Source organism: Calidris pugnax, unplaced genomic scaffold, assembly GCF_001431845.1.
Source record: "Calidris pugnax isolate Ruff unplaced genomic scaffold, ASM143184v1 scaffold806, whole genome shotgun sequence".
Lineage (NCBI taxonomy): Eukaryota > Metazoa > Chordata > Aves > Charadriiformes > Scolopacidae > Calidris > Calidris pugnax.
In genome coordinates this window covers 1,036,819-1,052,200 of record NW_015092240.1, presented here as the reverse complement: position 1 = coordinate 1,052,200, position 15,382 = coordinate 1,036,819, and the positions used below count along the sequence as shown (strand labels likewise).

General features: G+C 36.2%; 1 protein-coding gene across 1 annotated transcript in view; it reads left to right on the top strand.

The window, feature by feature from the left end:
* GABRA2 (gamma-aminobutyric acid (GABA) A receptor, alpha 2) overlaps window positions 1–15,382 on the top strand; it is a 62,070-nt gene that overhangs the window by 26,377 nt on the left and 20,311 nt on the right. Inside the window, exons 4-6 of the mRNA XM_014962304.1 lie at window positions 1,199–1,266; window positions 2,803–2,915; window positions 13,044–13,144. Of these exons, the coding sequence (XP_014817790.1) occupies window positions 1,199–1,266; window positions 2,803–2,915; window positions 13,044–13,144 (282 nt within the window). The remainder of the gene's footprint in view (window positions 1–1,198; window positions 1,267–2,802; window positions 2,916–13,043; window positions 13,145–15,382) is intronic.

Sequence of the window (15,382 nt, the reverse complement as noted above, 5' to 3'; positions counted from 1 at the left end):
TTTGAAAATACACTGCTCCCCGTGCTCACTGAACAGTCTTGCCTTTGCCTGGTGGCTGGTAGAGCATCCCCCATCATGGGTGGGCACTGCTGATCTCTCCCAATAGAGGGCAGGGATTATACTGTTGGCCTCGATACAATTCAATGTAAAATCTGCCTATGCCACGTATTTGTCAAAAGGTTGCTTTTAGGAATACAGAAACTATTAAGAATCCATATTAAATTTTGATTAAATATGGAAATCATAATATAACAGCAGGATCACTCATATAACAGGCAGCTGTAGTATTTTTTAGGAATGGGAAATTCTGGGGTGGGTCAAATTTGAGCTAGTTGTATTCAAATATTTCTTTTCCGGCCAGCAACTGGCTTTAAGGCAGAGAATTCCTCGTGTTGACTGTGTTCAAGGCAGACGGTAGTTGGCAATTGCTGTAAGAAATTTCCTGCAAGTGTCTGCTATCCCTCTTCGTCAATATTGTTCCATTTTGAGCCTAATTGAAAACTGAAGAGAGAAAACTCAGCAATTATTTTTCCCTGCAGTACAATATTTAATATTCTGATTTCATGGCTGTCTGACTGCAATGATTAGGAAGAACATTTTCTTATGGTATTTACAGTACCACAATAATATATCAGGAGCATCGTGTATCAAGGGAAGGAACTATTATGTTAAAATACATTCCACTTAAAAACATACCCTATTAAAAAGTAGGATGCTGTTGCGTGTTACATTTGGTTTAGTCAGTAATTGCTTTGTAAGCTTTTTCTTGTCTTTGGCTTTGAAAAAGCTATTCAGGATGAGGAAAGCAGCCTTGAACTAGAAAGGCTTTAATAGGAATGATCTGCAAGAACAGAGATCACACCTCTGCAACAAAGGCCTCTTCTGTTTAGAACTGTACTACTCTGTTAAGTCCAAGACAGCGTGGTTATTTTTGCTAATGGAGAAATGGGAAATATGTTTGTAGCTGCTGATGGCTGTATAGTCCTTTAACTGAAGCAAACTATTCACTGGGGCAAACTCTTGTCTGATAACCTCTGTGTTAAGTGGGGTAGAGACCCTTGGTATTTACAGCAGAATTCTGGTTAGAGGAAGTAAATAAGGACAGAAACTTGTTCAAAATGTCCCATAATTTTGCATAGAGAGTTTGAAGAAGTACTATAAATGTAAAATATTTGCTTGTTTTTTCTTTTTATATCAGATAGTATTACTGAAGTCTTCACTAACATCTACGTGACCAGTTTTGGACCTGTTTCAGATACTGATATGGTGAGTTTCTGAATCTTTTGCATATATAGTAAATGGTGTAAGATATATACTATTAAATTCCTTTAAACTTGTATTCTACTTTTACTTACTGTGGAAAAATTGGGAATCATTTCACTGAAGTCAGGAAGTGCCAAATCCCAGTAGTTCTAAAGATGGAAATTAGTTTATAGACCTACATGATAAGCACACTTGTATTAACTGTTTAGTTTGGACCAGTGAATATTATCATTGTCCCCACTGACTGTACTTTGGTTCGCATCCTGAAGCAGTCTTGAGATGGGTGAACTGGATTCCTCTTGGATGAAACTAGAGTGGACTGTAGGAGCACACTTAATGTTGGCAAAGATCTGTGGGACCTGACTAGAGTCAGTCTAAACTAAATTTCTTGAAAGATGGTGCTTAGAAGTTGGGTCGTCATCATGATTGTGGTGTTCTACACATCTATCATTCATAATTTGCACTATTTAGCAACCATTTAAAGGAAGTAAATGACATTAAAAAGAAATAAACTGTCAGAATATTGCTCTGGATTACAATTTTTCATGAAAAAGAGTGATGTTAAAAGCTCTAAGGCAAGGTGACTTTGCATGCTTACTGCAAATCATACACAGGTTAGGGAGAATTTGTTGCATCAGGGAGAAAGATCTTCATGGACATAACATCTCTAACAGGAAAGAAGGGAAGGACAATCTGAAAGTTACTGTAGCTGTACTTGCCAGTCCTGCATGCAATTATTTCCTGCATTAAATTATTTTTTGAAGTGTTTTGAACATTCATGATGATATATGAGACATAAAATGCTACCTATGTGCATCTCTAAGTATTAAAAAAATAAGGATTTTTTAAAATCAGGCAATATTTACTTTTTCTGTGAAAAGTTTCATGTTATGCATCATACAAAACAGGAAATATTTTGATGTTACAAGCTAGGTTGCAACAAAACTAAATATTTCATGGTATGGTGTACAATTTAAAAGTAACTTTCTCACTGACTAACAAGTAGTCATAGCTTTGGAGAATATATTCTGGTTTTTTGTGTTTGTTTCTTGTGTGTGATAGTTTCAGTTTTCAAGCTTTGTTTTGATTGTGATGAATACATTACTGAGGCTTCGCATGAAAAGCTATTTCATGGGAAAAATAGACATTTATGTTCTGTTACTGGATATGTTACTGATTCTCTTAAGGATTTTTTTTTTCTTAATGATGTTAAGTTTCTGAAATGATTCTTATTTTATTATTCATTATAAAAAACCCAGTGTCCACAGATATATGCAAAAGTGATATGACCATCTTGACCTTGTTAGTCTGGTATCTTATGTCTTCACAGTGTTATTCCTGTGAAATGGGGAGATGGTATTAACCCAATTCTAAAGATGTGGTACTGAGGCAAAAGGAGACTTACCGAAAGCTATGAAAGTCATCTGTGCTTAAAGGAGAATTTAATGAAAAGCTCTCTGAGCCTAATCCCTAGCTCCTGAAAGGCTTTTGACGTCAGTGTGTAAATGTGTGGAGAACTCTGGGTTTCCATTTGCACAGAGATGTGACGGCACAGGAAGGGGTCGGGTCATTCGATGCTCTAACAGCTCTGTGCAGAGGTGTCAATCGGTGCAGGGTGCAGTGCATCACAACGGCAGCTGGTACTCTCATGGGTAGGTCTATTTGCAGATAAGTAGATAGGTAAGTAACAGCAGATTAATACTTACTACTACAAGTTTCAGGGTTAATTTAGCTTGTTCAGTTGATAATTATAAAATCATTTTGAAACATATGACCAGTCAATTAGAAAATTTCAACATATGAGTTTTGAAATAATAGCTTCCAAACTATCACACATTCTGTCAAACATGAAGGTGACATACATTAGAGTTTTAACCATGAGTAGTCTTTCATTTAGGTATCACATTACTGAATTGATAATGTAAACTACTGAACAGAGGGTTTACTGATATTTTCTTCTATAAATGTTGGAAGCTCTGGAATATTCTCATTTTATAAGCTTCCTCCTTAGAAGGCTTCATGGGAAGAATAAGTTTGACTCTTGCCCATGTCCTCCTAAATCTCCAGAGGATCCCAAACTGATCTCAGATTTACTCAGTAAGGTTGGGTTCCAACCCCGTGAGGTCCTCTGCTTTCACAGTGTGAGGGGTGCTGCCCTCAGTCACACTAGGTTTTTAGGCTGAACACTGCTGTTGCCCAAAACTCTCCCAGTCATTGCTCCAACAGGATTCGTTCCATTGGGATTTTTCATAGCAATGAAACTCAGCAGATGTATGACTGCACCCCTTTGCATTATCTATTTGCCGGTTTGGGTTTTTTTTCCCCTTGGTTAGCATCTTGTGAAGGATAAGAAGAAAAGCCTGTTGAAAATAGGAAGGGGACTCACTGCCATGGGAGATAATTAATGTGATTATAGCATGGAAGAGGGAGGTGGCACACTCAAAATGGTGAGTGGACTGGAGCTAAGGACACAGTTGTCTTATAGCAGTGTTGATTCACAAAGTTGATAAAATGTCATTCTAACCTTCGTTGTTGTTGAATTGGTAACAATTTGTGAAGTTTCTGTTTTCCTCACTAAGTCTAGTAGTTCCCATTAATGATAATATAGCATCGTGTGCAATCTGGGACTCGGTGTGATTGCTAGAGTGTAGGTTTAATTCATATTCCCTGTATCTTTCCCGTATCACAGTTTTGCCAAAAAATAATTAAATACAGGGGAATTTTATTTTCTACTGATTTTAGACTTGCTGAAGTGTTGTTGAATTGGTAACAATTTGTGAAGTTTCTGTTTTCCTCACTAAGTCTAGTAGTTCCCATTAATGATAATATAGCATCGTGTGCAATCTGGGACTCGGTGTGATTGCTAGAGTGTAGGTTTAATTCACATTCCCTGTATCTTTCCCATATCAGTTTTGCCAAAAAATAATTAAATACAGGGGAATTTGATCTTCTACTGATTTTAGACTTTCTGAAATTGTCATTGGTAAATTTAGGAGGTAAAAGCTTAGGCTGAGATTTTTTGCTAAATGTGTTAAGAGTCAAAAACTTTTGATCCTTGTTGTGGATTAACATTTTGACTAAGTTAAAAAGATGCTACTCTCTGTTTTGCCCAAAATAGTCGGCCACCAAATTTGTTGACACTTGGCCAGAACTATGTTGCCAACTGTGCTTCAAATGAACTGCTGTGACTGAAATATCAGTGTATCTATATTAGCTGTGTCATAAAAATGTATATCATCGTGCGTCAACTGCAGTACTTAATTTCAAAGGAGATGCCAATATACAACAGGAATATTCAACTTCATTTTGCAAACTAATGAGAATCAAGGAAGGCAAACCAAAACACGGGATTAAACAAATTTTACTTTCACTGTTCTTTTTGAGCTGTTATTTCTCTGAAATGTTTAAGTTCAGTGTTATGATGCTATGCCTTATAGGCATCCAACCAGATCAGTGATATAAATGAACTGCTGTGACTGAAATATTGGTGTATCTATATTAGCTGTGTCATAAAAATGTATATCATTGTGCGTCAACTGCAGTACTTAATTTCAAAAGAAATGCCAATATACAACAGGAATTTTCAACTTCATTTTGCAAACTAATGACAATCAAGGAAGGCAAACCAAAACACGGGATTAAACAAATTTTACTTTCACTGTACTGTCTTTTTGAGCTGTTATTTCTCTGAAATGTTTAAGTTCAGTGTTATGATGCTATGCCTTATAGGCATCCAACCAGATCAGTGATATAAATTTATTTTGACATTAGCCTGAGAGAAGAAAAGCTGCATTGTTTAGAAAAACAAACAAACCAAAAATTGAACAGAACAGTTGAAAAACAAAGCATATCTGAATTTTCTAAAGATTTATAAGGCTAAATTATGATTAAAGAGGCTAATTAAAACATTTTTAATTAAATTAAAATATTTAATTTTGTAAATTATAAGGTGAAAGATAATTTGCACGGGATTAAACAAATTTTACTTTCACTGTACTGTCTTTTTGAGCTGTTATTTCTCTGAAATGTTTAAGTTCAGTGTTATGATGCTATGCCTTATAGGCATCCAACCAGATCAGTGATATAAATTTATTTTGACATTAGCCTGAGAGAAGAAAAGCTGCATTGTTTAGAAAAACAAACAAACCAAAAATTGAACAGAACAGTTGAAAAACAAAGCATATCTGAATTTTCTAAAGATTTATAAGGCTAAATTATGATTAAAGAGGCTAATTAAAACATTTTTAATTAAATTAAAATATTTAATTTTGTAAATTATAAGGTGAAAGATAATTTGGTTGGGTTATGATTTGTAGGATAAAAAAATGGAAACCATTTAATTTAAACGTTAAACCTGATTATTCGTCTGTTTTTTCCAAATTAATTATTTGAAGTCTGGCAGATTGATGTGGTTGGGTTATGATTTGTAGGATAAAAAAAATGGAAACCATTTAATTTAAACATTAAACCTGATTATTCATCTATTTTTTCCAAATTAATTGTTTGAAATCTGGCAGATTGATTTATCTTTATAACTATATGCTGCTAACTCTGATTTTAGCACTGCAAGCAAAGTACTTTTACAGTTTTTTCTCAGACTTACTTTCTTTCCAGGCTCTCATGACACTCTGGCTTCCAAAATTTCTCAGATAAGTGCTGATGTCCTTGCAAGCAAAGTACTTTTACAGTTTTTTCTCAGGCTTACTTTCTTTCCAGGCTCTCTTGACACTCTGGCTTCCAAAGTTTATTAGATAAGTGCTGATGTTCTTGATAGAAAAAAAAGAATGAAAAAAAAAGAAGAGAAAGATATTTATTCCTCAAGCAATAGTTACTGTATGTTAAGACAGAGCATATGGGCACTGAAAGCCTTTACAAGGTCTTCTGTAAAGAAAGCTTTGCCTAGATTTTGCCAAATTTTGCCTCAGAGCAGTCTTTCTAATTGTCACGGGGAATAGTCTTTCCTGCTTACCTCCAACACACAGTTAGTAGGTGGCAGGACCTGAATCAGTTCTACTTGAATATTAAAACTAAGAAACTTACTCAAGGTTTTGTGTTTCAACTTTCAACTTTAGCTTTTCATTGTGCTTGGGTAGTCTTTGTTTTCCCCAATTAGTTTGTACATAACATTTTTTTCCTAGTTTCTTGATGATAGACCTCTATTTTTTCACTCTAGAGTCAAGAAACATTAATATTTCTCTGTAGAGATGGTCATACCTAGCTAGTTCATCAATGCACACACTTCCATCTTGTCAGTTTTCAATTAAACTTTCAATAACTTTTTCTGATTTTTCAAATATAGCCAGAACAGACATTTTCAATGAAGGCTGAAGGTAAAATCCAGAAATAACCAAAAGTATTGTTACAGCAACTGTCACTACAACTGAGGATGGTCCTTTAGAGAGAGTGGATGAACTGGGAAGTGTTTCTTTTTTTGTGTCTGTTTTTCAGATTTCTTCATTCCATTTTTTTTTTTAATTTCAGGTGGTTTTTTTTTTCTATGAAACTTAATTTTTAGCTGTTTGAAAGTCTAGTTATTAGCTGTGGTTCCTAAATGGAGAGAAGCTTTACAAGCATTGTATGCTATGTAAGTCAGGACAGAATAAGGGAATGCACTGAGATGATTTTTTCACAAAGATTAAAAAAAGCACTGCAATTATTTTACTGTAGCTTTTATTTTAACTCAGTAGCAGAAGACTAAAGCATAAAAGGCAATCAGAAATGGTAAATACACTTGGCTTTCTTGGGTGTTGGAGACCATCTAGGTTGATGTTTTATCATTGATATGGTTCTGAAAAGTCAATAAATTGGTTGCTCTATTCTCTCTAAGGCTCAGCTCATCGCCTTTGCAAGTTGAATCCACAGGCTGAAATTTTGAGGATATCTCACACGATCTCTTGCAGATTTTCTGTCCTTTTATTGTGTTAGGAAGGCTTGTTCCCCCGTGCAGCATCCTGCCAAGTGGATCAATATTGGAGATTGATCTGTCAGAGGCTGTGTCCAAGCCCTTCACTGACATTACCTCTCAGTGTACCTCTTGCTTGGATTCCTGTCCCTGGCACCAGGCATCCAGTGTGTTTCAGGGTTGCTCTCTTTCCGTGTCTGAACAAAAAAGGGTAATGAGAAGTGTTTGTATTTTCAGACAGCAGTGTGGATAATATCCTGTAGTCTCTTTTCTAAGTAATCCCGATTTGTATCTTTCACATTCTTCTCTTATTCATCCTCAGTGCTTATTTTAGACTCAGAGTTTATTCTGCATCAGGTCTATGGAAAGAAAGAGGGAGAAAATAATTCAGAGAAGGTCCTTTTCATAAATGGATGTGAATAGGAAGACATTTTCTTCCCTAGACATTATCGTTCAAAGTGATTAAACACCTTTTTTTTTCCAGATTTTTTTCAAATACTTCATGTTTAGATTAAATGCTTAGACAAAAATGACTGAAGTTGGCAGATGAAGCAGAAATAAAAGGCTTGAAATGAGTTCTTCAAATAGAGGAAAATCACGCTACAAGTCCCTAGAAACATACCACATATTCTTTATAGTATTAAAGGTTGGATGTATCTGGCAGACATTATTTATGTATTTAAAAATGAATACATGTTCCTTTGAAATGCAGTGATGGGATAGTGTTAAATTTTTAACAGGGCTGTTAAGGGTTTTGATAAAAAATAACCAGCTGTGCAGTTTCATACCACAGCCCTCCTTCACAAAGGAGTTTATTCAGAATGTTTTCAAGAATTCTCTTCACTGGTGTATAATATCCACACCTTTCAAAGCCCAGAAAGGCATTTCTGGCTCTCTGCTATATCCTTCTGTGTTCTGTAGTTTGTACACATCAGAAGGTAAGTTTTGGCAAAGAACAAATTGACTGAGTTTCTACATCTGTGCAATGAGATTTGATGTTAGATACACAGCTAGTGAAGTACTTTTATAGAGCCTGAGAAGTCAGTGTTTGTGATTGGAGCGTTGAGGGGTTTTTGGGGAGAGAAGGATTGCATCCTGAACTTTTTCAGTCCTGATATTGTTAGACAATTTTTTTTATGTATTTATTATTTTTTTTGGAGAAAAGATAAGTAGAAAGTGAGATGGAGATGGTAGAAACATCATTTGTCCAGTATGGTAGACAGGCCTAGGTAAAGCCAAGCCATATAGTGGTGTACTTCAAGCACTATGGGGTTTTGCAAGCTGTTGTAGTGTTTGTAGCCCATTTGCCATCCATAACTGTATCCCACAGAGCATGAAATGATTATGACAAGAAACTAAGGATTTGATCCTCCCACTGAAAAGCTAATTTCAATATTCACTCAGAAGTTAGGTCCAAATGCTTATTGAGCAAGCTTGGTAAAGTCATTTGCAGAAGATTCATCACAAACTTGCACTCGTCAAACCCACAAATACAGAATTATAGCAAGAATGCATGTACTTGGCAGATTGTTTTGCTTTGAATGATTGTGGTTTTTTGAGTCTCCTTTTTAAAATTAAGAAATGTAAAATTAAATATTAATATGAAGTCCCTACATTGTTAGGTAAGATTTAGGTCCATGAATCAATGTATCAACCACAGTATTTCTGATTGTCTTTAGGGAATTAATAAAAAAGATATGTGTGCCATTTTACCTTTCCCTTTTTTTTTGTATTTGCATTTTTAAAGTTTTATATTTTACAGTATTTAAAATTTGCTTTCATGGCTATATATGTGTGTCAGTTAATGGCTTTAACAGTGGTCAAGAAATAGCCAAACTTTCTCTAGAGAATTGATTGAGAAAAATCTTTACAAGTAGGGAATGAGGAACTCTGGCCTGAACTATTCACTAAACAAAATGCTCTGTTCCAGAGGGCGATTAATAAAATGTTCAGTCTGCACCATGACAATACTGCTTGCTAATGGACATTCACAATATTTGAGATGTTTGGAACACTTCCATCTTTACCCCAGATGCAAAGACTGCCAATATCTGCCAACCATTAGCTGAGAGGATGAGAGTACATTTTTTGTCTGAACTTTTCCCATACAAATCTGGCCGTAGCAAAAAAGAAGACTGCCATGTAGTGAGGAGGGATTGCGTATATTCAGGTCAGTTAAAGCTTCTCCCAGAGAAGCTTTTTACCTTGCATACTGTTATGCACAACAACTGTGTATTAAAAGAAGAATGAAATTCTTAACACTGTAGTAAGAGTCTCATCATCTGCACCTAAAATGTCATGTAAGGTGGTATAATACATATCTGAAATATTTTGCTTAATTGTGCTAAATTGTGTTAGAGTCCACTGTTTCAGACACAAATCAGTAGGAAGCATTTCCTTGCCAAGAAATGTCCTTTGTGGTCCTGGAAGTATGCTCTTGTGATTTTGTGGAGATAATGCACTATATACTGGAGGGTGGTTTGGTAATGTCCAGAAACGGCACAGGTTTTTTCATCTAGGAAAATATCTGCAGATTGTATGAAACAAGTATCAGATATTAATTTAGTCTTTTTTTCTAGAGTCCAGATTTGCATTTCTAACAGAATATTAGTCTTGCTTGGAAAGTAAACCTCACGTAGTGTTTACCATGCAGTGGTACACATATCGAATAGGAATTAGTTACAAAGTCTTTTTGTGGCATCTTTTGATAAATGCTGCATTTTAATCTCATTGATTAAATTAAAAATACTTTAATAGTTTCCTGTTTTCTGCATTTGTGTTGCATGCTAACCATCATAGGGATAGTCATGATCATAGCTAGAAGAAATTTGGCTTAAAGGAGAACATGGGATCAGTGAATATAGCACCGGGATGCAAAATCGGGTTATTGTGGCCCAAGTGCAGAACCTGGCACTTGCCCTTGTTGAAACTCATACCACTGATGTTGGCCCATTGATCCAATCTATCTAAGTCTCTCTGTAGAGCTTCCCTATGCTCCTGGGAATCAACACTCCTGCTTAACTTGGTGTCATCTGCGAACTTGCTGATGATACACCCTCTGTCCTTATTGAGATCATCAATAAAGACGTTAAACAGAAATGGTCCTAACACTGAGCCCTGAGGCACACCACTTGTGACTGGCCGCCAGCTGGATTTAAATCCATTGAGCACAATTCAATGTGCTATAGCGTTAGTTTTAGTTAATATTTGTTTAACCATAATTTTAATCAGAAAAATGACAAAATTGTATTGTGGTAATGTAAGACCTCTTGATATAGCTAAAAATTGGTTTTTGTCTGGTTAGTTCATAAGTATCTTATCACACCATTCCAAAAAGATCTCCCCAAGAATCTGTCACAATTCCTAAAGACAATCGTTTCCTCTCCTGCCCTTGCCATGCTCCTTCAGGTAACAGAATTCTCTTTTCTTTATTCCACATTCTCATCTTCGCCTCTGGCCCTGGCCTGGAAAGGGTCCTCACAGCTCCTTGGCCCACAGATCGAAGGAGCTGAGAAAGGCCATCACTTCTCGCTGTCTGCTCAGCACTCCTTTTACCATCTGTATGATTGACCGAGAAAAAAAATGTCATGTAAGGTGGTATAATACATATCTGAAATATTTTGCTTAATTGTGCTAAATTGTGTTAGAGTCCACTGTTTCAGACACAAATCAGTAGGAAGCATTTCCTTGCCAAGAAATGTCCTTTGTGGTCCTGGAAGTATGCTCTTGTGATTTTGTGGAGATAATGCACTATATACTGGAGGGTGGTTTGGTAATGTCCAAATGGCACAGGTTTTTTCATCTAGGAGAATATCTGCAGATTGTATGAAACGAGTATCAGATATTAATTTAGTCTTTTTTTCTAGAGACCAGATTTGCATTTCTAACAGAATATTAGTCTTGCTTGGAAAGTATACCTTACGTAGTGTTTACCATGCAGTGGTACACATATCGAATAGGAAATAGTTACAAAGTCTTTTTGTGGCATCTTTTGATAAATGCTGCATTTTAATCTCATTAATTATATTCAAAATACTTTAATAGTTTCCTGTCTTCTTCATTTGTGTTGTATGCTAACCATCATAGCGATAGTCGTGAGCATAGCTAGAAGAAATTTGGCTTAAAGGGGAACATGGGATCAGTGAATATAGCACCGGGATGCAAAATCAGGTTGTTGTGGCCCAAGTGCAGAACCTGGCACTTGCCCTTGTTGAAACTCATACCACTGATGTTGGCCCAATGATCCAAGCAATCTAAGTCTCTGTAGAGCTTCCCTATGCTCCTGGGCATCAACACTCCTGCTTAACTTGGTGTCATCTGCGAACTTGCTGATGATACACCCTATGTCCTTATGAGATCATCAATAAAGACGTTAAACAGAAATGGTCCTAACACTGAGCCCTGAGGCACAGCACTTGTGACCGGCCGCCAGCTGGATTTAAATCCGTTGAGCACAATTCAGTGTGCTATAGCATTAGTTTTAATTAATATTTGTTTAACTATAATTTTAATCAGAAAAATGACAAAATTCTGTTGTGGTAATGTAAGACCTCTTGATATAGCTGAAAATTGGTTTTTGTCTGGTTAGTTCATAAGTATCTTATCACACCATTCCAAAAAGATCTCCCCAAGCATCTGTCACAGCTCCTAAAGACAACATTTTCTTCTCCTGCCCCTGCCATGTTCCTTCAGGTAACAGAATTTCTTTTCTTTATTCCACATTCTCGTCTTCGCCTCTGGCCCTGACCTGGGAAATATCACACCATTCCAAAAAGATCTCCCCAAGAATCTGTCACAATTCCTAAAGACAATCGTTTCCTCTCCTGCCCTTGCCATGCTCCTTCAGGTAACAGAATTCTCTTTTCTTTATTCCACATTCTCATCTTCGCCTCTGGCCCTGGCCTGGAAAGTCTGTTTAAAATGATAGTGCGATTTATGTCAAGGGCTCATGCAGTTCTTTCTTTTGCCTTCAGCTGTTTGCTGACTCTTCTCTCTCTCTACCCCTTGACTTCAGAAAAGCTTTGCTGGGGAGAGGGGGAATATAAGTGTGGAATATTTTGGGGTGGAAGGGTGGGAGGATATAGTGGGGAATACAATGACATGAACCACTGAGAGTACAGGAGGATGGGGCTGATGCTTGAGGCTGGATGAAGGGGAACAAAGACATCTAGAAAAAAATCTTCAGTCAGAGGAGACTTAAAAGATACTAAGGAGAAAACAAATCAAAAATAATGCGAAAGAAAAGTGTGAAAAACTTTCTTCAAATTGTTTTAAATTATTTTTATTGTATTAATCCCCATATTTGATATTGGGATATTTCTGTGGGTTTTTTTCACAAAATGAGTAAAAGTGAATGCATTGTTAACATACTGTCATGCTTACACATAAATAAAAATAATAATCACAAGTAACATGGAGAATGAGTAGCAGCAATCTTTTGAAAGAACACAAATGAGTTTTTTTTATATCTTCAATTCAAACTGTAAAAAAAAAAATTCAGAAAACTATGGAGCACAATCCTTTGAAAAATTAACTCTATTTTATGTGCTTTTGTAATGAACCTTTGAGAGCCATATAATCACACATGTACCTCAGAATATTATGAGAAGAAAATGACTGTTCTTAACAACCTGCAGTTACATAATTTATATTTTCATTTAAATGGCCTTTCCTCATAGTTTTGAGGTCAGCTCTTTCAGGTTTTTGATGTGATAAGTCAATGCCTTCCAAAGGAACACATAAAAGGGAAGAGCAAGAGCTGATTTTAATTTTAATTAGTTTAATATAACATTTCGGTTTCATCTCCCAAATCAGCATGAACTCTGTTCATTTCTGTGGAATTGATTTTCTTGTCCTGCTAACAGACTTAAACGCATAGCGGTCTTTTGCCTTTTAGGCTTACAGTACAAGCTGAATGTCCAATGCACTTGGAGGACTTCCCTATGGATGCTCACTCATGCCCACTGAAATTTGGCAGCTGTAAGTATACAGCAAGAAGTATAACCTTTCGTTAGTGAGTATCTTAACATTGCTCAGCATCACTTTGTCTCAACACAAGATGGTACTTTTAAAAATTTAAAATCTATAACCTGACACATTGAAATCTTGTTCCTCTATTCAGTCTTGTGTCTTCGAATGAGTTTTAAAGCTGTCTTGACTCCAGTTAACAATAAACACTGTACACCTTATTCAGCACCGAGTTGATCTACTTTTATTCCAGCATGCAAGCCCTGCCGATGAATGCAGACCGGGGTCCATGTAGCCTGAGTAGAATGTAGGTGATGTATTAATGAAGAGCCGATTAAAGACTTCAAAGAATGTTTATTTTCATTTATTGAAACATTGATTTTCTCTTTATTGTTAATGATATTTGTTTTACATTCTTAGTCAATTGAGGCAACGACAGATGGGTTCTTGTGACAAATTTAACTCGTTAGCGCATCTCCATGTTAGAGAGGTGGACTTTGATCTCACTAGTATTATTATTTTAATAGCAGCGTAACTTCATTTGCCTATATTACAGCCTTTCTTCTTCATGAATTAGGATCACATTATATGTATTTCCTGGATTTTGTACACTAAAATATTTTCTTTTTTCTTTTTGCCTTCAGCCTGCATTCTCTGCTGGGCCCAAGAGTGGTTTTTTTTAAGGAACTGGTTAATACCTTTAAATTTTGGCTAATTTTACATTAATTGCAGCCATCACAGGTTACAAAACGGGTGATATGCTGTCACTAAGGACATCATTAACCAGATAAGAGTACTGTGCACACTCTCTCCATAACATTCACATACCCCCTTTCCTTGGAGTTTGGAGCAAATTAAACAAATCCTGTGTTTCTGATGTTTCTACGCTGGAGGGAAATCTTAGTTATGGAGATAAAAGATCACTAGAATTAATAATATTTGTATCATAGAGACTTTTTTGCCCCCTAAATGTTATCTTTATGGTACATAATACAGCTTAATTAACACCAGAGATGTTAGCTGCAATCAGCTACTAACTAAATAATATTTACATATATGTGCATAGCAAGGTATGTTTGATTTATAAGGTGTCATGAGGGCAAAAGATTCACATGTAGCCTCAAAACAACTGCAAAACCCTGTAATAATGAAACTGCTGCTCAGGCCAACAAACTATTTTACAATATGACTTCATTTGCATTTTTAAGTTGGAAACCCTTCTGACTATGTTAGACTTTGTGTGAACAGTTTGGGTTTTTTTCCTTTTTTTTTCTCTCTCATTTGTTTGGTTAGTTGTGTGTGGTGGTGTTTTTTTTTTCCTTTCTAATTTGGTCTTTGTTCTTTGTCCATCGATTCTGATTTTCTAGTAAACTTGCATTTTTAAGTTGGAAACCCTTCTGACTAAGTATATTAGACTTTGTGTGAACAGTTTGGGTTTTTTTCCTTTTTTTTTTCTCTCTCGTTTGTTTGTTTGGTTGTGTGTGGTGTTTTTTTTTTCCCTTTCTAATTTGTTCTTTGTTCTTTGTCCATCGATTCAGGTTTTCTAGTAAACAGGGTAATTCAAACTGTGAGCAATGTGATTTCAGAAAAACCGTCTTTCGTTTCCCCTGCAGTCACTTGTGCTCCAGATGGTTGGCACATCCAGGGGACTCTGATTTCTGTTCATTTTGAATGGCTCCGTGATCGTTTTATTTCTTTACCTAGAACTTATTTCTAGACTACTGTTCATTTTTCAGCTTTTATTCTGGGACAGAATTTGAATGATGGATAGTGGTGAAAATAAGCAGGAATCCTGAGGATTTTGGTTTAGGTGAGGCAAGTCTACTGGTGGAATATATTCGTCACAGCTTTTCATATGCTGCTAATCTTAACATTGCTAGAAGGATCACCAGCCTGTACGAATCTCCCAGTTTTATTGTTACATGCAAGAGAAAAACCAAACTGAGTGTACTGGAGAAGATGTAGCTTAATAGATTGCCTTTCTTTATCCTCATCAAAAAGTCTCACCAGCAGTGGAGAGGATGAGGAGTAATCAGCAGTTGGCAGTACTGCTGGTTCACATTAAAGCAGAGGTCTTCTTGTGGGAAGCTGGAAAGATAGAAGGGGAGTGTTTAAAAAACTCCACATGCTACCCACCTGCCAGATTTTGTTAGTCATGCAATTTATGGCTAGTTGCATGAAGAATTTTCCATCTGGGCCTCCAGAGATTTCTCAAGTGAAAATGTTTGCAGCCCAACAGAAATGTTGCTT